A 24,650-nucleotide genomic window follows, 5' to 3' on the forward strand; every position below is an offset into this window, starting at 1 on the left:
ACTAGAGAGAAGCCCACGCACCGCAATGACGATCCTTTGTGCCGCAACGAAGACCCAACGCAGCCAAAAATAAATAAATAATAAATAAATCTTAAAAAAAAAAACTTCAATTTTTCTAAAACACCAACTCATTTTAATTTTGTGAAGTGAGTTTAACAGTATGGTATTCAGTTTCATAATGATGTGTTTCTTTACATAAATTTTCTATCTCAACTAAATTAAAATATGCATCAAATATGTTAGTAATATAAATCTTGGAAGAGTAGCAAAGCATAGTTATGTATAACACAGAGTCTTAAAATATTAACAAACAATTCTGAGGTAAACGGAATCAAAATGGAAATAATTAAATTGATGTTTAGCCAGATATGACCAAGATTTTATGTTAAGCAAGTCACTCTTTTCATTACACAAATATATCCTTTTAAATTGTAATATAGATTATTCTGTTTTCACATGTATAGATATTTCATATATGCCTTTTCCTTGGACAGTGACCTAATGTCATTTGTATCAGTGTCAGAGTCCTTATATTAATTCTAAATAAACATAAGCCATAGTTGTTCAGGATTCCAGAATGGGAAGATAACTGTGAAAACCACTATTTAGAGCTCGGTGGATTTATTATTAGGAAAGTAATCTTTGTTATTCTAGTTAGCATTCATTATCTTCACAGAGTGCATAGTAGTAGAGGATCCTTGGGTTTGTCATTGCTTGACAGTTTCTATTTACTGTTTTGTTTTTTGGGTTTTTTTGATAGATGTATTTAATGCAGAATAATTACCACAATAATGTTAGTTAACATATCCATCACTTCACGTAGTTACAACTTTTCTTTTTGTAGTTAAACTTCTAAAATATATTGGCTAAATAAACTGAATCCTAGTTTTGATCAATGTATGTGGGTTAAGGATCATATATAATGAGCTCAATATAACATCCGTGAATAATCTGTACTCATTGTGGTGTGAAGAAGAGCCTCAGGCAGGTGAAGCCTGCCACACACTACAGTATTATCTAAGCTGATGGCAGGCCCAGTGGGTATGCCTTACATCTTAGTGCTGTGAAATGACTCCCCCAAGATCATATGCTCCAATTCTCTTGAACTTCTGGAAGCTTCTGGAAGCTTTTTTACTCTTTCAGTATAGAAGTCTGATTTCCCTCCCCACTGATTTTACCTGCCATAATTAGTTTAATAGTCATAAAACATTTCTTTGCACACATCACTGCTCTGTTTTAGAACATCACTGCTAATGGCATATTGCAGAGATCTCTTAGACTACCATTTAAGATCCTTTCCAGTCAGGCTCCAGTCTAATTCTCAAAATTATGCCTACTTATCAGCTATGTAATTTATTCAGATTTGTCACCCAACTTGGATTTTTCTCAGTCCTTTAAAGCCAATTGAAGACCTGCTCTTCAATACATGAAGCCTGCTCATCTAGACCAGCCCTGGACACAGTGATTCCTACCTTCCTTCACTCATTAGCACTTTCCATATGCTGCCTTTGATAAATATCAACTAGACTGTAATTTTTTAGAGCAAAGATTAGATATTATTATACTCTAATAAACCCCTTCCCTCCAGGACCTTCCTTAGTGCTTACTGCATCATGAGTTCTCCATAACAGATTAGTTAATTACCTGAAAGGCATAACCATATCATTCATGTATTCATTTATTGAATTATTCAACAAATATTTTTGAATTCCTACCATATGCCAAGCACTGTGCTGAAACCTAGAATACAGGGACGTGATCCCTGCCCTGCAGAACCTACAGTCACTGGGCCCAACTGATACTCTCTGTCCAGTTATTTTTCTTCATTCCTATTTTAAGAGTATATAAAACTTAAAAGAATGTTTGGTCTTTCATTTATTAGCATTTCTCTATGTGTGACATTACCAAAAAATGATTAATGCAAAAACTTATCATATTTTTAAAAACGAAATACTGAGTTTACTCAGCTCCAGAGTTGGATCTTGCCTTCGACTATTCATTTTAAGCTGAAAAAATGTAGGTTAAAAAAAAAGCATCACAAAAAATTATTTTTCTTTATTCTTTGTAAGCCTGGTGTTCTTTTGGAGAATAACAAAGTTTGTTGTTTACGAGCTCCTCATCGGGGACATCATGCACTTCCTAGGTCTGGTCAGACACTTTTACTCAAAAGCTGGCTGAGAATATACGATCATATCAGGGATTACTTTGACCTTTTCTGTATTCCATGTTTTGATTAGCAAGCTATTCGGCTCATATCCCATTTATAGACAAGTTGTGAAAGGCTTGAATGGCAAGCCAGAAATATATAGAATATTGAAAAGGTCAGTGTGATTTAGCCTGTAACCACAGTATTGAAAATATATGACAAGTCATTATCACACTTAATTCCCACAACAAGGACTGTGGTAAAGATGGGAAATTATTCCAATTAAAATATTCTTGTTTCATACTGAAGGCCGAGGTGGCAAAGCTCAAATGGCCTCTTGACTCCTTTTTTGTGATAACTTAATAAGCTAGAGAGAAACTGTAATTGAATTAAACAAGACCAAAAAAAAAAGAGGTAACAATTTCTTTTGATTTCGGAGTCTACCATAGAGGGAATAACATAATGACTTTCCTAAAAACTCTAATTATACATGAGTAAGACAGATATAGCTACAAAACCAATTCAACAGACACCCCATGCTCTCTTTTTATCTACAGCATAGCTGTCAGTCTGATGGGAACTCCATTTATTTCCATGGAAATGAAGGCAGTGAGTTCAATTTTGCCACCACCCGGGATGTAGATCTTTCTACAGAGGATATTCAAGCGCAGTGGTCAGAAGAATTTGAGAGCCAGCCTACAGGGTAAGTAATTGTTATCTCCCATGCTGTGTATAGCACTTATATTTATTCCACTGGAAATATTTTAAATGCATATTGTTAAATAGCAAAAGCATACTTAATCCTGGTGATCCTTATCATAGACAAGCCAAAAGGGGTACACTTATCTTCAACATTCTTTATTAGGTAATCAACTATTTTTATGCATACTAATTTTTGTGATTGCAAATACCTTTTAACTTCAGTTGAATCACTTATATCTCGTCTTTGTTTATTCAGCTTTTACTGGGAAAAGGTGTTTTATTTTTCAATGTGTATAGAATATAAAATCTTTCCACTACTTTTATATTGAGACTTTCAATTGTCTTCCTGGGGTCTGAGATTTATAGATGCTGTTACCTGATTTTCAGTGGAGTGTGGCTGTGATCTGTAAAAATTGTTTTAGGGGGTTAAATTTAATCTTTGAGAGATTTTTTTTTTAATATTTTAAAATTTTTTTATTTTTGGCTGCGTCGGGTCTTAGTAGAGGTGTGTGGGCTTCTCTTAGTTGTGGCGTGCGGGCTCCAGAGTGCGTGGACTCTGTAGTTGTGGCACACGGGCTCTCTAGTTGTAGTGTGCAGGCTCTCTAGTTGTGGCATGTGGGCTTAGTTGCCCTAGCAGCATGTGGGATCTTAGTTCCCTGACCAGGGATCAAACCTGCGTCCCCTGCATTGGAAGGGGGATTCTTAACCACTGGACCACCAGGGAAGTCCCTGAGAGATTTTTAAAGAAAGAATATGGGGTTGAGGTTGAAACAATGAGGATGGTTTGGTGGTAGTATTTTCTGGCCATTCTGAGCTGTGTGCCTTCTTCTGGGTCCAGTGGCCCTAAGATATTTCCTATTAATTGAGTAGCACTTTCAGAAATTCAAGTTGAAAAAAATTAATAGGTTCAGAGAAACAATATTCATAAGGTAGTATGAATTGGAAGGAAATTCTAGAAATTCTCTGGTTTGCACCTGGCTTTTTTTTTTTTTTTTTTTTTTGCAGTATACAATTGTAATCATAACACCAGGCCCTTACTGCTGTTTAGTGTATGTTTTCTAAGACTATGATGAAGATGAATGAAATTAACATAAAGTGTAATTTCATGATGCATATGAGATAGCAATAATTTAATGCTTAACTACGAGGAACTTTTCCAGAACACAACATTTGAGGTAGTCACGTCCCTCTGATCTCCACAAATTCAATCAAAATTGGATGGGATTCTAAGTGTCTGAGGGGCGAGAAGGCCACTATTGATGACCTCTTGGGTTCCCCACTTCCTATGCATTGCCCAGAAACTGCATTGGGACCCAATAAGAGGGAAATCTGACCAGCAGCCTAAGCCACTGCTACTGCTGCTTGACATTCTGCTGCCACATCAGGGTCTCTCACTGTTGAAAGCTAGATTTCTACAGCAACTGACCCAGCCCTGCTCTTCCCCGCCTCAGGGAAGTCCAGCTGTGGGAAGCCTCTGAAGGAGATTGACGCTTTGAGGGACCCCCCCCCCACCTCCAGGGTGCACTACTGACCTTTCCAAGTCTAGCAGTAATGTTCAAGCCCTTCAGTCCACAGAGCCCTTCTTTTTCAAGGTTCCTGTCACCCTTGAAGTCCCATGTCCAGTGTGGCTGTGGTGTCTCCTTGAGGCACCAGCAACCATTGTTCCTCTTTCTCGTGTCCAGGATCTCCCCAGGAATCTGGCTGCTTTCCTTTGTAACCCTTATACTACATAAGGCTCATTCCACTCCCCTCACAGACCCATGGGCTTTGATGGGGTCTAGAACTTTGACAATGCATGCCAAGTCTTCTTTACCTACCTTCTAGAGGTAAAAGATCCATCACCAGCTTTACATCACCATATCAGTTCTTTCCTTCTGACTCCTGATATAAAAGACCAATTCAAATCCCCTTCCTGATGATGGAGCTTAACTGCCTATGAGAGGGTCCCAAATTTTGAAGCACCACAGACTCGTGACCTCCACTCCTTCACCTCTCCAAGCTAATACCACCTATGCAGCAGTTGTAGGTCATTTTCTTCAGTGAGACCTACATCCTCTAGGAACACAAATGATGCCACAGTGTTGTCCAGATACCCAGTCTCCATCCCACTAAAGCAGAGAAAGAAATACAAGTCTCCAGTGGTACCATTCTGATAACATGCGTAAACCCTTTCCTGTTATTTATGTAGCTAGCTGGCTAGCTAGTTAGCAAGCTATCTCTTTCCTCGAAGTCCTAATGTCCTCTTATTCTTTTGGGAAGAGATACAATTTATTTTTACCTATGCCCTTCATATCCACATATTCCCTCTCCTAGAATGCCTTCTTCTTTGTTTTAGCTTGTTGTAGTATCAAAAAGCATCTATAAAAGAACAAAAGAATGCTTACTGGATGGATTAATGGTCCATACAGCTCTCTGCTACTAACATTAGTGGAGAATTAGTACAAACACACAAAAAAACCCTTTATGAATTAAGCTTAGAAAGGAATAGTTTTGATATTAGAAGAAACCAAGCATATTTTAGAAAATTAATGTACTAGTCCAGAAAAATAGCTGGCAAAAAATATATTCCAATTAACAGATCAGACATTCTGCTATCTCAGAGTACTACTGATGTGAGAATTTGTGGCTAAACCAAAATACTCATCTCCCAAAACAAACAAAATGAACTAAAAGTATTTATGCTTAAAAAAAGAGCTAAATTCAGCACAGATACAGAGGAACATCAGAGCAAATTCCATTCGCTCAGTGACTCAGGTGGTTTCTTTGGCCACTTCTCAGTACTGAGATATATCAGGTTTTGGTCACAGATAAGAGGCCGATACTTTCAGGCTGTGACATTGTCACCAGATTTCTGTTCCAATAATGTAGAATAATGTGCTTGACAAAAGCACCTGTGCCACTCTAATTAGAACACAATTAAGTCACCTAAATTCTAAAAGCAGCTTAATTATTCTAGCAACCACACCTTAGGTTTATTTGTAGCTTTTCCCCTTAGGTTTATTTGTAGCTTTTCCCCTAGGATATCAGACCACACCGCCCCCCTCAGAACTACCTCATTTATGCTCTCATCTGGTGAACCATTTATCCACATTGGCATTATATTATTTAAAAAGGTATAAAAGGATAATGAGACTATTTAGTATTTTCTCTGTTTTGGGATGATGGTAAAATGCCGCTTTAATCCATAGCATTGTATGTGAATGTGTGTGTGTGTGCCCCCTCTCCACATCCACCCACTCCCAAAAGATGCTTTATTGATCTGAGAAAGAAAGCTGTTATAATAATTTACAATCAAAGCTCCAGGGAAAAAATCCTGTGACAATCAAATTAACGTGAAGCATTTTTACCTAGGGTACGGGCTGACAAAGAAACACAGATTAGGAATTTGGTAGTGAAATTCTTGGTACAAGCTGACAAAGAAACACAGATTAGGAACTTGGTAGTGAAATTCTTGCTGTGTTTTATCAGGCAGATTTACTGAATATTTGTCTCATAGACATAAAACGTAGGTGGTAAATCCCCACTCTATTCAAGAGTGACCAATTAAATTGATTGGACTGTAGCTTTGAGGTCACTTTCTTTTAAGAGAGAAAAATTAAATTATTAATATGGATATAATATTTTCATCTCGTTTAACTATATTTTTCTCCCATAAGAATTATGAGAGAGAAAAAAGAGTATGCAGTCCTCTCTAATAATAGCTTCAAAACATTTCATATGAATGGCAAGAAAAAAAAGCCAGTGTCATTATGACTTTTTTGGAACCCACTTTCCAAATATTCCTGTTTTCTTTCCATTTGAGTCAAATTATTTGATCTCAGATCACAAGGATGCAAAAGCTGTTTGCGTTTTACATCATAAAGCTGTATGTTGATAGGTTTATTTTAAGTGGGATTTTAAAGTTTCTTTTCTTTTTCCTAAAGAAGACACATCTGTTACTTCAGCAAGAGAGAAACTTAAATAGATACATTGTTAATTTATGTGAGCCTTTCTGAACTTTGGCTTAACCTCACAAACACATCATTTAGTTAGCAACTACCATATCTCACCCATCTGAGGCTGTCTTTGGGTGGGAGCGGGCTTTGTAGAAAACCACATTACTAGAATATGGAATTTGTATACTTGTCTTTCATCCCAAATGAAAACATTGTATATTTTTAACTATTAAGATAACTTTAAAAAATATCTGTTTTTTTGCTGTCACCAAAGTATTCATGTTAGAGAAGCTCCACACATGTAATGAATATTAAACTATTTTTTTGAAGTGTAGTTGATTTACAATGTTGTATTAGGTTCAGGTGTACAGCAAAGTGATTCATTTATACATATATATATATGTATATATATATTCTTTTTTCAGATCCTTTTTTTTTCTTTTTCTTTTTCCAGATTCTTTTCCATTATAGGTTATTACAAGATATTGAATATAGTTCCCTCTGCTATACAGTAGGACCTTATTGTTTATCTATTCTATATATAGTATTTTTTTAAAGATTTTTTTGATGTGGACCATTTTTAAAGTCTTTATTGAATTTGTTACAATATTGTTTCTGTTTTATGGTTTGGTTTTTTGGCCACAAGGCATGTGGGATCTTAGCTCCCCAACTAGGGATTGAACCTACACTCCCTGCAGTGGCGGGCAAAGTCTCAACCACTGGACCACCAGGGAAGTCTCTATATATAGTATTTTGTACCTGCTAATCCCAAACTCCTAATTTATCCCTCCCCACCTTTCCCCTTTGGTCACCATAAGTTTGTTTTCTATGTCTGTGAGTCTATTTCTGTTTTGTAAATAAGTTCATTTGTATCATTTTTTTAGCTTCCACATATAGGTTATATCATATGACATTTGTCTTTGACTTACTTCACTTAGTGTAATCATCTCTAGGTCCATCCATGTTGCTGCAAATGGCATTATCTCATTATTTTTTATGGCTGTATAATTGAATATTAGACTATTGAATCAACACAGCATGCTCTAGTCTTCCCCACCTGCCCCAAATCCTTGGAAACTACAGAAAACAAGCAAATGAATCTATAATGACAAGAAAGTGTGCCCTAATTGAGTCAGGAATCATGAAGTGTTGCACAAAAGAAAAAGAAAGGAGAGAGAGAGAGAAAGAGAGAGAAGAAAAGAATCTGTTGGAAGGAGGAAACTATAACCCAAAACATATATTGAATGAGACACGACAAAAGGGTCCTAGGTACTGGACACAGGAATCAGATGGGTCTCTGGGGTCCTGCTGTCGGGATTGCTAAGTAGGTGGGTGTTTGACTACACACACTTCTGTGCAGGCATGTCTGCCCCTAGGAACAAGCAGTGAATGCGGACACTTGGAATGGAGAAGCAGGGCAATGCCAGGTAACTGGAAACCTCAAGGACCCCTATGGTACCCCCCACCCAAGGACACATCTGCTCCCATTGGTGGGCATTTTTACACCAAAACTAAGGAAGAATAGCAGATACAAATCTAAGCAAATGATCTAGAATCATCAAATCTGAGGAAACTCCACTCCATTAAAAAAAATTCATCAAACTAGAGAACTAAGAGCTGAGAAAATAGAAGTAGCAGAATAAACAAATGGAGATTTTATAAGAAGTATAATTGATACCCTCAGAGAGATAAGAGAGCATACTGCATTTGTGAAATTAAAACAGATTTTGTGAGGAAAAAATAGAGATGTGAGAAATGAAAATATATGATTGTTGAAACAAATTTAATGGATTTTTTTCCCTCTGAATATGACCATAAGCATAGCTGAAGAACAAATTAATGAGCTGGAAATTTGAGTCTTGAAATCTTTCCAAAACTTAGGGTTATTGGATGTAAGAAAAAGAAATTTAAAGTGTAGGGGGGGAGATTGGCACTTCTAACATTAGAAATAATAGGAATTCCAAAAGGAGGAAGGGTCAGAGGGAATATGTGAAATGAAATATTCAAAAATATAATTAAAGACAAGTTCACAAGACTTAAAAAAGAAGAAGAAAGAAAAAGACATAGTTCCTATGAATGAAAATGTTTAGCAAGGTGGATGGAAAAATATCCAGTCCTAGACCATCAGGGAGAAACTTTAGAATGCAGATAAAAGAGGAAATGCTAAAAGCTTCTAGATGAGATTCACTGTATAATACTTTCCTTAGTAACACTAAGCATAATTTTATAAAATGAGGCAGTTATCTTAATGTTCTGAGAGAAAATTATTTGGAACATAACATTCTCTTCCAGTCAAATATCATTCAAGTATTGGGGAAAAATAAAAATTTTCAGACACACAGGGTTCAGAAAGTTTACTACCCCTGAATGCTCTCTGAAAGAATTACTAGAAGATGTATACCTGGAAATTAATCCAAGAGGAGTATGATAGATTCAAGAAAGAGGAGTGAGCAAGGAAAAAAGTAAAGCTTGTAGTTCAGACTGAAAAAAGTATCGATTATTGAAAATTTTTAATAAAAAATTGGAATTAAAGCCCAGATGACCTCAATTTGAGAGGTACAGAGGGAGACAGACAAGAAGAGAAGAAGAAGGAATTAAAATATTGCCAAAGTTCTTAACTTGCTTGGAGTGAGGATATAGATCTTGGGTAACTCTTAATGTTAATAGAAAACTTTAAGGGTCAATATGTGTGTTAAAGAAATTAGATTAGACCAGAGGGCAGACAGCAGAAGCAAGAAGAACTACATTCCTGCAGCCTGTGGAACAAAAACCACATTCACAGAAAGATAGACAAGATGAAAAGGCAGAGGGCTATGTACCAGATGAAGGAACAAGATAAAACCCCAGAAAAACAACTAAATGAAGTGGAGATAGGAAACCTTCCAGAAAAAGAATTCAGAGTAATGATAGTGAAGATGATCCAGGACCTCGGAAAAAGAATGAAGGCAAAGATCGAGAAGATGCAAGAAATGTTTAACAAAGACCTAGAGGAATTAAAGAACAAACACCTAGAAGAATTAAAGAAGAAACAAACACAGATGAACAATACAATAACTGAAATGAAAAATACACTAGAAGGAATCAATAGCAGAATAACTGAGGCAGAAGAATGGATAACTGACCTGGAAGACAGAATGGTGGAATTCACTGCTGCGGAACAGAATAAAGAAAAAGAATGAAACGAAATGAAGACAGCCAAAGAGACCTCTGGGACAACATTAAATGCAACAACATTTCCATTATAGGGGTCCCAGAAGGAGAATAGAGAGAGAAAGGACCTGAGAAAATATTTGAAGAGATTATAGACGAAAAGTTCCGTAACATGGGAAAGGAAATAGCCACCCAAGTCCAGGAAGTGCAGAGAGTCCCAGGCAGGATAAACCCAAGGAGAAACACGCCGAGACACATATTAATCAAATTGTAAAAATTAAAGACAAAGAAAAACTATTGAAAGCAGCAAGGGAAAAACGACAAATAACATACAAGGGAACTCCCATAAGGTTAACAGCTGATTTCTCAGCAGAAACTCTACAAGCCAGAAGGGAATGGCATGACATATTTAAAGTGATGAAAGGGAAGAACCTAAAATCAAGATTACTCTAGCCAGCAAGGATCTCATTCAGATTCAACGGAGAAATCAAAAGCTTTGCAGACAAGCAAAAGCTAAGAGAATTCAGCACCACCAAACCAGCTCTACAGCAAATGTTAAAGGAACTTTTCTAAGTGGGAAACACAGAGAAGAAAAGGACCTACAAAAACAAACCCAAAACATTTAAGAAAATGGTCATAGGAACATACATATAAATAATTACCTTAAACGTGAATGGATTAAATGCTACAACAAAAAGACACAGGCTTGCTGAATGGATACAAAAACAAGACCCATATATATGCTGTCTACAAGAGACCCACTTCAGACCTAGGGACACATACAGACTGAAAGTGAGGGGATGGAAAAAGATATTCCATGCAAATGGAAATCCAAAGAAAGCTGGAGTAGCAATACTCATATCAGATAAAATAGACTTTAAAATAAAGAATGTTACAAGAGACAAGGAAGGACACTACGTAATGATCAAGGGATCAATCCAAGAAGAAGATATAACAATTATAAATATATATGCACCCAACATAGGAACACCTCAATACAGAAGGCAACTGCTAACAGCTATAAAAGAGGAAATCAACAGTAACACAATAAGAGTGGGGGACTTTAACATCTCACTTACACCAATGGACAGATAATCCAAAATGAAAATAAATAAGGAAACACAAGCTTTAAATGACACAATAGACCAGATAGATTTAACTGATATTTATAGGACATTCCATTCAAAAACAGCAGATTACACTTTCTTCTCAAGTGCTCACGGAACATTCTCCAGGATAGATCACACCTTGGGTCACAAATCAAGCCTCAGTAAACTTAAGAAAATTGAAATCATATCAAGCATCTTTTCTGACCACAACACTATGAGATTAGAAATGAATTACAGGGGAAAAACATAAAAAACACAAACACATGGAGGCTAAACAATACATTACTAAATAACCAAGAGATCACTGAAGAAATCAGAGAGGAAATCAAAAAATACGTAGAGACAAATGACAATGAAAACACGATGATTCAGAACCTATGCAATGCAGCAAAAGCAGTTCTAAGAGGGAAGTTTATAGCTATACAAGCCTACCTCAAGAAACAAGAAAAATCTCAAATAAACAATCTAACCTTACACCTAAAGGAACTAGAGAAAGAACAAACAAAACCCAAAGTTAGCAGAAGGAAAGAAATTATAAAGATCAGAGCAGAAGTAAATGAAATAGAAACAAAGAAAACAATAGCAAAGATCAATAAAACTAAAAGCTGGTTCTTTGAGAAGACAAACAAAATTGATAAACCATTAGCCAGACTCATCAAGAAAAAGAAGGAGAGGACTCAAGTCAATAAATTTAGAAATGAAAAAGGAGAAGTTACAACAGACACTGCAGAAATACAAAGCATCCTAAGAGACTACTACAAGCAACTCTATGCCAATAAAATGGACAACCTGGAAGAAATGGACAAATTCTTAGAAAGGTATACCCTTCCAAGACTGAACCAGGAAGAAACAGAAAATATGAACAGACCAATCATAAGTAATGAAATTGAAACTGTGATTAAAAATCTTCCAACAAACAAAAGTCCAGGACCAGGTGGCTTCACAGGTAAATTCCATCAAACACTTAGAGAAGAGCTAACACCCATTCTTCTCAAACTCTTCCAAAAAATTGCAGAGGAAGGAAAACTCCCAAACTCATTCTATGAGGCCACCATCACCCTGATACCAAAACCACACAAAGATACTACAAAAAAAGAAAATTATAGACCACTATCACTGATGAATATAGGTGCAGAAATCCTCAACAAAATACTAGCAAACAGAATCCAACAACACATTAAAAGGATCATACACCATGACCAAGTGGGATTTATCCCAGGGATGCAAAGATTCTTCAATATACTTAAATCAGTCAATGTGATACACCATACTAATAAACTGAAGAATAAAAGCCATATGATCACCTCAACAGATGCAGAAAAAACTTTTGACAAAATTCAATACCCATTTATGATAAAAACTCTCCAGAAAGTGGGCATAGAGGGAATCAACTTCAACATAATAAAGGCCATATACGACAAACCCACAGCAAACATCATTCTCAATGGTGAAAAACTGAAAGCATTTCCTCTAAGATCAGGAACAAGAGAAGGATGTCCACTCGTACCACTTTTATTCAACATAGTCTTGGAAATCCTAGCCACGGCAATCAGAGAAGAAAAAGAAATAAAAGGAATACAAATTGGAAAAGAAGAAGTAAAATTGTCACTGTTTGCAGATGATATGATACTATACATAGAGAATCCTGAAGATGCCACGAGAAAACTACTAGAGCTAATCAATGAATTTGGTAAAGTTGCAGGATACAAAATTAATGCACAGACATCTCTTGCATTCCTATACACTAATGATGAAATATCTGAAATAGAAATTAAGGAAACACTCCCATTTACCATTGCAACAAAAAGAATAAAATACCTAGGAATAAACCTACCTAAGTATACAAAAGACCTGTATGCAGAAAACTATAAGACATTGATGAAAGAAACTAAAGATGATACCAACAGATGGAGAGATATACCATGTTCTTGGATTGGAAGAATCAATATTGTGGAAATGACTAAATTACCCAAAGCAATCTACAGATTCAGTGCAATCCCTATCAAATTACCAATGGCATTTTTCACAGAAGTAGAACAAAGTATCTTAAAATTTGTATGGAGACACAAAAGACCCCGAATAGCCAAAGCAGTCTTGAGGGAAAAAAACGGAGGTGGAGGAATCAGACTCCCTGACTTCAGACTATACTACAAAGCTACAGTAATCAAAACAATATGGTCCTGGCACAAAAACAGAAATATAGATCAAGGGAACTGGATAGAAAGCCCAGAGATAAACCCACGCACCTATGGTCAACTAATCTATGACAAAGGAGGCAAGGATATACAGTGGGGAAAAGCCAGCCTCTTCAATAATTGGTGCTGGGAAAACTGGACAGCTACTTGTAAAAGAATGAAATTAGAACACTCCCTAACACCATACACAAAAATAAACTGAAAATGTATTAGAGACCTAAATGTAAGACCGGGCAGTGTAAAACTCTTAGAGGAAAACGTAGGAAGAACACTCTGACATAAATCACAGCAAGATCTTTTTTGATCCACCTCCTAGAGTAATATAAATAAAACCAAAAATAAACAAATGGAACCTAATGAAACTTAAAAGCTTTTGCATAGCAAAGGAAACCATAAACAAGACGAAAAGACAACCCACAGAATGGGAGAAAATATTTGCAAATGAATCATCGGACAATGGATTAACCTCCAAAATATATAAACAGCTCATGCAGCTCAATATTAAAAAAACAAACAACCCAATCCAAAAATGGGCAGAAGACCTAAATAGACATCTCTCCAAAGAAGACATACAGATGACCAAGAAGCACATGAAAAGCTGCTCAACATCACTAATTATTAGAGAAATGCAAATCAGAACTACATTGAGGGGCTTCCCTGGTGGTGCAGTGGTTAAGAATCCACCTGCCAGTGCAGGGGACAGGGGTTTGAGCCCTGGTCCGGGAAGATCCCACATGCCGCAGAACAACTAAGCCCATGCGCCACAACTACTGAGCCTGAGCTCTAGAGCCTGCGAGCCACAACTACTGAGCCTCCAACCTACAACTACTGGAGCCCATGCACCTAGAGCCCGTGCTCCGCAACAAGAGAAGCCACTGCAATGAAAAGCCCGCGCACCGCAAGGAAGAGTAGCCCCCACTCACCGCAACTAGAGAAAGCCCGCGCGCAGCAACGAAGACCCAACACAGCCAAATAAATAAATAAATAAATAAATAAATAAATAAATAAAATCTATTTAAAAAAAAAAAAACTACAATGAGGTATCACCTCACACCGGTTAGAATGGGCATCATCAGAAAATCTACAAAGAACAAGTGCTGGAGAGGGTGTGGAGGAAAGGGAACCCTCTTACACTGTTGGTAGGAATGTAAATTGGTACAGCTACTATGGAGAACAGTATGGAGGTTCCTTAAAAAACTAAAAATAGAATTACCATATGACCCAGCAATCCCACTACTGGGCATATACCCAGAGAAAACCATAATTCAAAAAGACACATGCACCCCAATGTTCATTGCAGCACTATTTACAATAGCCAGGTCATGGAAGCAACCTAAATGCCCGTCGACAGATGAATGGATAAAGAAGATGTGGTACATATATACAGTGGAATATTACTCAGCCATAAAAAGGAATGAAATTGGGTCATTTGTAGAGATGTGGATGGATCTAGAGACTGTCATACAGGGTGAAGTAAGTCAGAAAGAGAAAAACAAATATCGTATATTAACACATATATGTGGAACCTAGAAAAATGGTACAGATGAACTGGTTTGCAGGGCAGAAATAGAGACACAGATGTATAGAACAAATGTATGGACACCAAGGGGGGAAAGTGTTGGTGTCATGAATTGGGAGATTGGGATTAACATATATACACTAACATGTATAAAATGGATAACTAGTAAGAACCTGCTGTATAAAAAAATAAGTTAAATAAAATACAAAAATTCAAAAAAAAATTATATTAGCCATTTATAGGCTACATAACTTCTAAAGCATTAGGTTAACATAAAACAAAGAGGACTTAGTCCAACAAATGCCAGGAAAGTGACAAAAAGTAAACAATAAAAAACAGGGTAAATAGAAAACAGAAAACAGTTTGACAGGAACATATCAGTACAATCTGAACATATCAGTACACAATAAATTTGAGTGAGATATATTCATTTATTAAGTGAGATTTTCACAGTAGGTTTTTTAAAAATCAGCTATATGTTTACTATTTATGAGAGACTCAAACTAGAACAACACAAGAAGTTGAAAGTCAAAGAAGAGAAACTAATATACCAGATAAATGCAGCAAAAGAAGCAAGGAGGCATATTAATACCAGATATTCCAATCAGATAAAATAGAATTCAGATTTAAGCATTAAAAGGGCTAAAAAGGAGTATTTTTGTGTGTGTGACTTTTTTTTTACATCTTTATTAGATTATAATTGCTTTACAATGTTGTGTTAGTTTCTGCTGTACAACACAGTGAATCAGCTATATGTATACCTATATCCCCTCCCTCCTGGGCCTCCCTTCCACCCTCCCCATCTCACCCCTCTAGGTCGTCACAAAGCACCGAGCTGATCTCGCTGTGCTATACAGCAGCTTCCCACTAGCTATCTATTTTACACATAGTAGTTTATATATGTCAGTGCTACTCTCTCAATTCGTCCCACCCTCCCCTTACCCCACTGTGTCCACAAGTCTGTTCTCTAAATCTGTGTCACTATTCCTGCCCTGCCACTAGGTTCATCAGTACCATTTTTCTAGATTCCATATACATGCATTAATATACGGTGTTTGTTTTTTTCTTTCTGACTTACTTCACCCTGTATGGCAGACTCTAGATCCATCCACATCACCACAAATGACTCAATTTCCTATGCAACAGTATATGAAGAGCACTTTGCACAATGCATGACATATAATAAGCAATCAAAAGACATAAAAATTGGTTGTTATTCCAACTATGCTTACTATCGGTAATGGGATATGACCAAAGTGGTACTCAAAGAAAAATTATATTCATAGTAACTAATAAGATATGAAAGAAACACAGAGTTGAATAGTCCAAGGAAACCTACATTAGATTCTCTAAATAAACCAATGAAATGTCATTTTAAAAAAGACAATATTAGTTAAAATGATAATTGGATATATTTTACAACCATGGAAGTACTAAAGTGGATCAGAGTAAACTTGTTGCAAGCTGTTAAAAGACTTCTTACTTGTTCTGGTTTGCTTTTGATGTGGGTTCTAAAATTGCTTTCTATTTACACAGATTGTTTTTCTGTTTTGAAACATAGACAGTAAATTTTCAAATAATAAAAAAGTAAGTTCATATGATTAGGTATGCTAAAATTGTTCTGGAATTCCTTCATAGAAATTTGAAACCCTTCTTTAATTTGCAGCACGTGTACATCTTTGCTTTTGGCACTGTCATTCTTGAGTTGGTTAATAACCCATTCCCCTCTCCAAACCAGCTGTCCATGTGAGCATCCAGAATACAGCAGCTCACTCCCTCTTCAAGAGAGGACGCTCTTTACTGAAGTCACAGAAAGAAGAGAATGAAATCTGAATCCTCCCAAAGTGATTTAATTCCTCACAGCTTGGCATAACACTAGCCCGTGATAGGGTTTTTCTGTAGAAGGCTTTAGAGGAGGCTGCTGGCACTGAAATGTTCAGATGCCCACTTCTTCAGCATGTTTCATTTTCTGTAGTCTTTCCTCAGTAGTTCACCTGCTCCACACTGACCACAAGGCAGTCCTGAATATGTAGGAGTTTATACGAAGGAAAAGCGGAACTCTTGACACCTCACGAAACATAGCTCAGGGTTATCTAGAACATATTCAGGAGCATTAGGAAACTGAGAATTTAATTCCTCAGCCCCATAAAGTATGCTAAGTAGTACAATTATTTAGCTTTGTATTTTGAAACATGACAACGAAATAATGACTAGTTTGGCATATATGTAGTAAAATATTATGTGACCCATATATAAAGAGTTAATAGTAACCTGGAAAATGTGTATATTACTAATGTAAATGAAAAAGGGCAAAATACAAAACCATCTGTGTTAATATTATCATGACCGCTTGGAAATATACATATAAAATATTAGAAATAAATATAGTAAAATATAAATTGTTCTTGTCTCTGGGGTAGTATGGTTATGGGTGATATTTTTCTTCTACTCTTTCTATTTTCCAATTTTCCAATAATGAGAATATTGCTATCATACTACAAAACAAATATATGGAATACCCAGAATTCTCCCACATACCAGCAAGACATAGAAAAGATGCCAGAGGGCAAACAGGACTTATCAAATGGTCAGAGAGATTAGTCTCTGGACTGCTGACCTGACTATTTCCAGTTCTCTCCAACCTCCAGCCCTAACAATCCTGCTCTGCTACCATCACACCCTATTAAGATAACTGCTTTATAAATTTGTTCTGAAGAAGCTCTTTCAAGAAATATATTTTAAAACAGCTCATCTAAGATTATAGAAAAAAATTTGAGCACAGATAATGTTTTCCTCAGGTCAGCCATGACTTAGTCTCTGATAGGTGATTTACTATAAAGAGACCAAAATACAAGTAATAGTTCTGTTTTTTTAATGGCATTGCTTAGAAAAGAGGGTCAGTCCTGAAACTGACTCAAAATGTCTTTCTTAAATTTCAATGCTATCCACTGGAATAAAACCAAGAAAAAAGCAATATAAACTCAATAAAACAAATTTATATTGGCTTCCTTGTTCTGGGGAGATAGTTCCAAAGAATGTTACATATACCTTGAAAACCAAAACTGCATATAGACCAAAAAGAACAATCTCCATTATAGCCCCTTCAATGTCAGTTGATGCTTTTATTAAAAATTGGCTTTAAAATTACATAGAACTCTTCAGAACAGTTTGAGCATCTTCTTGCTATTTTCTACAGATTCTTCCCTGTATCCTACCCAGAAGAATTATGTTACCTCTGGCATTTTATTTAAGCTTATAATTAAGGGTAAGTGAATTTAAGATAGACTGACAGACTGAGTTAACACTGTATTAAGTGGGTCTTTTTTTTTTTACAGGCATGTTCATTATTATTAAAGTAAAACCCACTTGGCCATTTAGATCACATAAGTAATAAATTTAAGCACCCCAATAGATTTGTAGCCAAAATCTTAAACTGTACAAAAAACCCACGGATAGAAAGTACAGTTTTTCTTTCAGCTAAGTATCCCCTTGCTTAAATTGTTTAAGCAGTTACCCTTTGCATATTGTACTACAACTTTGTCTAAGATTGCTGCTCTGCTAATTCTAGTGTGAAAAAAATAAAAATACTCATTATAATTTAGAAGTTCATTTGAATTGCCACTTTCACTTATTTTAAAACAAAAATAGTACTACATTTTACAGGGGGAGAAAAGGAAACTAACATTTATTGAAACTGTAATATGCCAGGCAATACATCATTTTCTCTAAACTTCCTCAGTCTAGGTCATATTTCTGTCTTATTGGTGAGAAAGCTGAGTGCTTTCTACCATTCTGAAGCCAATATTCTTTATTAATGTTATTCCAACAAGAGTGTAAATAAATACAATGCATGTAATAAAAACCTAAAACAAAATTGCATTTGAGTGAAATATAGGGGAACTGATTGAAGAAAAGAATTTTTGAAATGCAGTGCATGCAGGAAAGCCTTCAAATAGAGCTTATCCTTTACCTTCACCTAAGCTGTCATGCTGGAGGAAAAACCTATAAATGCCATGAAGGTGGAGAAGCCTTTAGTCAAAATATACACATTGCTAGACTTCACAGGACTCATGCTAGAGATAAACCTCATGAATATAAATGAATGTGGAGGGTCTTTTCCTACGGCACATCCCATATTAAATATCAGAGAATTCATCCCAAATAGAGACCTTATGGATGTAATGAACTTATTCAACCTCAGAGAATATCTAGTAGATAAAAAACCTTATGAATTTGGTAAATGTAGGATCTTATAGCCAGGCTCTATTCTATATCTTAGTTCAAACCTAAAGTCACCAACTTTAGGTGGTTTAATATATTCTGGGAAATATAATCAAAAAAAATTTCATAGATAATGTGAAATGTTCCACTACCCTTTAGAGCCTTTTATGCCAATATTTGTAGGAAAAAAATTGATTAAAATATAAGACCTCTATTGCCTATGTTCATATTCTTAGTAGTTTCATCAACCTATGATGAGATAATTTAAGTTTTCATTCTGAATTATAAATTGAATACCTTTCTTTTTTCTGAAAATGATTTTCCTTTTGCAAAAAAAAAAAAAAAATGTGCAAAGTAAAAATTAAAAGGCCTCCAGTGCTAATCCCACTCCACACTGTTGAAATGTAGGCATATATTCTGGCATATATCATTCAGCAATTTTGCTGACTATACAAAAAAAAACCACTAGAGTCACATTTTCCTTACTATACTCAACTTGATTTTTTATTTTATTTTATTTTTTTATAAATTTATTTATTTTTGACTGCATTGTATCTTCGTTGCTGCACATGGGCTTTCTCTAGTTGTGGCGAGCGGGGGCTACTCTTCGTTGCGGTGCATGGGCTTCTCATTGTGGTGGCTTCTCTTGTTGTGGATCACGGGCTCTAGGTGCGCGGGCTTCAGTAGTTGTGGTTTGCGGGCTCTATAGAGCGCAGGCTCAGTAGTTGTGGCGCATGGGCTTAGTTGCTCTGCGGCATGTGGGATCTTCGCGGACCAGGGCTCGAACCTGTGTCCCCTGCGTTGGCAGGCGGATTCTTAACCACTGCGCCACCAGGGAAGTCCCACAACTTGTTTTTTTTAAAACTTAACAATATATTATGAATGTCTCTTCTAGTCAGTAAATATATATCATTATTTCAGAAAGGCACTATACCAGTTTATCTAACTAAACCTCTATTGATAGACAAAGAATACTGTAATAAAATTTTTGTATACTTGTTAAAGTATTTCTGAAAGAGAAATTCCTAAAAGAAAATTAGAGAATCAGACATGTATGTGTACATATACATATATATGTATGTATGTAATTTCATTTTGATAGTTACTGCCAGATTGCCCTTCAAAGAATATGTATCATTCTCTTTTTAAGCTTGTGAAGAAAATATTCTTAATTTCAGCTCTATTGAGATACAGTTGACATATAAAGTTGTAAGATATTTAAAGTGTACATTGTGGTAATTTGATATACATACACATTGTAAAAGGAGTCCCTTCATCTAGTTAACTAACATATCCATCAACTCACATATTTTTCTGTTTTTGTTTGTTTGTTTGTTTTGGGGTTTTTTTGGTGAGAGCATTTAAGTTTTACTCTCTCATATCATTCTTCTTTAAAAATTCTTATTGGAGTATAGTTGATTTACAATGTTGTGTTAGTTTCAGGTGTACAGCAAAGTGAATCGATTATACATATACTCTCATATCCTTCTTAAAACTTTAAAGTATAAGCTAATTAAAACATAATTAGTTTTATTCTCAAAGCATTCCAAAGCAGCTGATACGGAGGATCATCAGCTTTCCAGCTAAGAAACTTCTTTAAATTATTTTTGCTTACAAAAAGAACTCTCTTTTTGACACAGAAAGTAGAAGGACATACTTTAAAATATAAATTAAATGTTATTGTGACCTTGCTACCTCTAAGGAACGAAGTTGCCTTAAGGCATTTTATTGATTATTAAACTTTTTGTGTGTGTTCCAACTTCGCCCCACTCTATTATAAATAATAGATACCAATGTATTTATAATAAATAATGTAAGGGATCTTTTTTTAGAATTAGCCATCAAAGATAAATATAAATTGCTATGTTGTAGAGAGTTCTCCCCTCTAGCAGACATTCCTTCAAATGCAGTTCACAAAGAACCACATTTCCTTGGAGAAAACATAATTTAAACCATAGAAAAGTAACACTCCTTTTCAGGGAAATTGTGGTGCCATCCAAGATATTGCCAAAACTATAGAGCTCTTTCAATACCACTGCTGGCCTCAACGATTTGGTCGTGCTATAATTTTACTTCATGTAATTATTATATTAAGAGAAAGTCAGAGACCATGACATTTTTGTAATTGGAAAAGACCACAACTTTGCAACCTTACAGAGAGGGATTCTGAAGTCCAGACAGGTGAAAGGGCATCTCTGAGGTCCCTCAGTAGTTGATGCAGCTCTGGGATCCCCTCAGGGATGCTTTGCCTCCAACTAAGCTCAAGCCAGTGTTTATACAGATTCACGAAGAATGAGCTTGTGCTACAAGAAGCTCCTACTGAATTTTTAATAAATGCAAGATGATTTATTTAAAGCAATGAGACTTCTACAAAATGATTTTCAGATTTCTCCCTGCTTTTTTCTCTTCAGAGCCAACTAAACTTTCCATTTCCTTTGATTTTAAATATTTGGGTTTCTAAAGAAAATAACCTCACTTTTGTTATCTTCCAACAGTTACAGTGGGATAAATAAAGACTGGAGTAAAATTGAATATGTTGGACTTTAAAATAAAGATTAAAAAGAAATGTACAGCCTGGATCATACCTCATATAGCCCTCTCTGTGGTAGAAGCCAATGAAAATAATTCCTTTAGATTAATCTAAAAGAGTTAATCATTTACAGCTAATAAGAGAAAAAGACTACTAATCTCATTTCTCACGTGAATAAAACGTTCTTTCAGTCCATGACAATCTGATCTTCTCCAATTTAATTTTTCATTTTAAAAATACTCTAAAGCAGATGGATGCCTAAAAGGAGTCATCATATGCATCATTTATAACCTTAGCTTGCTTTATGGAGCAGCAGGCTGAGTGGCTTTATTGGGATAAATGGAGCAGGTGAAAGACCAGTGAACCAGTGTGAAATTTTCTCGTATGAGTCAAGAGAGGTTCCTGGTATTTACAGTGGTCCAGTACTATTAAGAGCTGCTTCTCCTTGAATAGCTGATTCACTTCATTGTACAGCAGAAACTAACACAACATTGTAAAGCAATTTTACTCCAATTAAAGAAAAAAGAAAAGAAATGATAAATCTGAAAGACTGTAACACAAGGAGAGTATCTGCAATAAAAAGTTTTTTAAAAGAAGAAAAAGAAGAAGAACTGCTTCTCCTTGAATGATTGATAATAACCTTTTAAAAGACAAAAAATTAAGCATTTCCTAAACATCTTGGTCTCAAACGGTTCAACGTAATTGTCCTGGCACAGTGTCCTCTTTAGAACTCTAACTACTAAAATAACAGGGAACTAAGAAACAGAAGATCTCAATTTAAAACCAAACAGGCAGTTGGCCTTAGGCAAGCCACTTACCTCTCTGTGTCCCAGTTTCCTCTGTCTGTAAGCAAGTTAGTTGTGTGAAAAGCGGTGGCCAAATTAGATATGAGCAGAGATAAATACTAAGGAGATATAAGAGTTTTTATATATTAGATATTTTTATTTTCCTACATATTCAAATACCTATTTGACAGTTTAAATCCCATCCCCTTTTTGAAAACTTGCTAGATTCTTGCCAGCTTGTATGACTTTTCATCCTATAACTATTTTTTAGTGTGCAAAACAGCATACAAGTATTTGTGATATTATGGCACTATCTTTTATGATTTCCTTTTTCCTTAGTTCAAATTTGATTCCCCACCTCAACTGTAAGTGCTTTGAGAATAAAGGCTATCATGTAGTAGACACACTATACATAGTATTGATTAAACTTAGCCTCTACAGAAAAACTGTAATTGTGAATGGAATGTGTTTTAAACTTTGTTCATTACCCAAGATCTGTAGTACCCCATCTTATTTTTTTTAATTTTTTAATTTTTTGCTGCATTGGGTCTTCATTGATGCACAGGCTTTCTCTAGTTGCGGGAAGCGGGGGCTATTCTTCGTTGCAGTGCGTGGGCCTCTCACTGTGGTGGTTTCTATTGTTGCGGAGCACAGGCTCTAGGCATACAGGCTTCAGTAGTTGTGGCACACGGGCTCAGTAGTTGTGGCTCGTGGTCTCTAGAGTGCAGGCTCAGTAGTCACGGTGCACAGGCTTGGTTGCTCCGTGGCATGTGGGATCTTCCTGGACTAGGGATCGAACCCATGTCCCCTGCATTGGCAGGCGGATTCTCAACCACAACACCACCAGGGAAGTCCCTGTAGTACCACATCTTTATTTCAGAATTATTCATTACTAAGCATATGTTCCTCATTAAAAATAAAATGTTATACTCTATAAAGTTTTGACTTACTATTTTAACTCTTAGTGATTGTCATTTTTTAAAGGTGGGACATCTTGGGAGCTGTCATTGGTACAGAATGTGGAACAATAGAATCAGGTTTATCAATGGTCTTCCTCAAAGATGGAGAGAGGAAAATATGCACTCCTTACCTGGATACAACTGGTTACGGGAACCTGAGGTTTTACTTTGTTATGGGTAGGTACATTTTGAACAAATTTTATTGGCCTAGGGCAAATTCTAGATGAGCACCTATTCCTGAGGAAGTAAGATTGTTTGTTGTCTACAATATAAAATTAAAATTCATGAACTATGAGTTCTACTGGTTGAGCAAAAGTCTGTGGTGCTCACATCTGCCTCACACCAGCCTTGCTGGAACCGTCCTGTGCAAGAGCTAGTCTTGTTCTTGCATGACTAGGCCTAAAGACAAAATGCCTTAAGACCTTCCTTCCACCTTTCCTGCAATGGTCATAGCTGAAAAGACAACGAGAGAGAAGCTAAGAACAAAGTAACTCCTTTGTCCAAAGCCTCTAGCCTCCCCAAAATACAGTCATCAAGGTGAATCATTTGTTTTCATGGATATCTCATCATTGCATAACTCTTTTGTTGTGGGAAGCTAAGAAAGAAATAGATTTATTATACTTTTTAATGCTTTAATACTATACTTTCTAATATGTTGGCAAACACATAAAGGAAAAAAGTGCTTATAAGATGTTATTTTTCTTCAGATGACTGCAGAGCAAATAAGTAGTTAAGAGTTTAGAAAAATATCCAAGGAGGAATTAGGGGGTTGAAATGGGTGTCCTCTGAAATTTATCATTTTCGTCAGCAAGAGCCACAGTTACATACTCTTTCACTGGATGTCATTCCAGAAATGTGAGTAGGTGTCACATGCCTTTTTTGTTAAATGACTGGAAAAGCACAGGCAACACCTGGAAGTGAAACAGGAAATAAACATTGTCCACCTTTGACCTTACTAGCAAGGATGTCAATTCATCAGGACAAACAGACCTTCCAAGTCTAGGCTTCTGCAGTGGCTATTATTTCTCTCACATTCCTCACCTCCTACAGCTCAGAGTGGCAAAGCAAACTTCAGATTGTATCATGCTCTCAAATACGTTGCCTGTGTGATGCTACCTCATTTTCAATAATGATCTGTTCGGTAACAGGGAAGTTGTGGATATAAAATACAATAATGTAATCTTCCTGCCATAAGGATATCCTCACCTTAACTCTGAAATGAGTTGTATATTTAAAGACCCATACCTCAATTCCTTTAAATAATTAGAATTCAAACTGGCTCTCATTTTATTAAGAGTGATTCCTGGGAAACTTTAAGAACAGCCCTCACCCCCCGGCAAATTGTAATAAACATTTAATATGCCCGTCTAATTTAAGTATTTTCCCTTTTTTTCATTTT

General features: G+C 36.0%; 1 protein-coding gene across 3 annotated transcripts in view; it reads left to right on the forward strand.

Moving 5' to 3' along the window:
* RELN (reelin) overlaps nt 1-24,650 on the forward strand; it is a 528,909-nt gene that overhangs the window by 322,489 nt on the left and 181,770 nt on the right. For all 3 annotated transcript variants that reach the window (XM_082473379.1, XM_082473378.1, XM_082473380.1), the window contains exons 11-12: nt 2,704-2,849; nt 23,277-23,428. In XM_082473379.1, coding sequence (XP_082329505.1) covers nt 2,704-2,849; nt 23,277-23,428 — 298 coding nt within the window. The remainder of the gene's footprint in view (nt 1-2,703; nt 2,850-23,276; nt 23,429-24,650) is intronic.

Source organism: Balaenoptera physalus, assembly GCF_965194825.1.
Source record: "Balaenoptera physalus genome assembly, chromosome: 8".
In the NCBI taxonomy this organism is placed as follows: domain Eukaryota; kingdom Metazoa; phylum Chordata; class Mammalia; order Artiodactyla; family Balaenopteridae; genus Balaenoptera; species Balaenoptera physalus.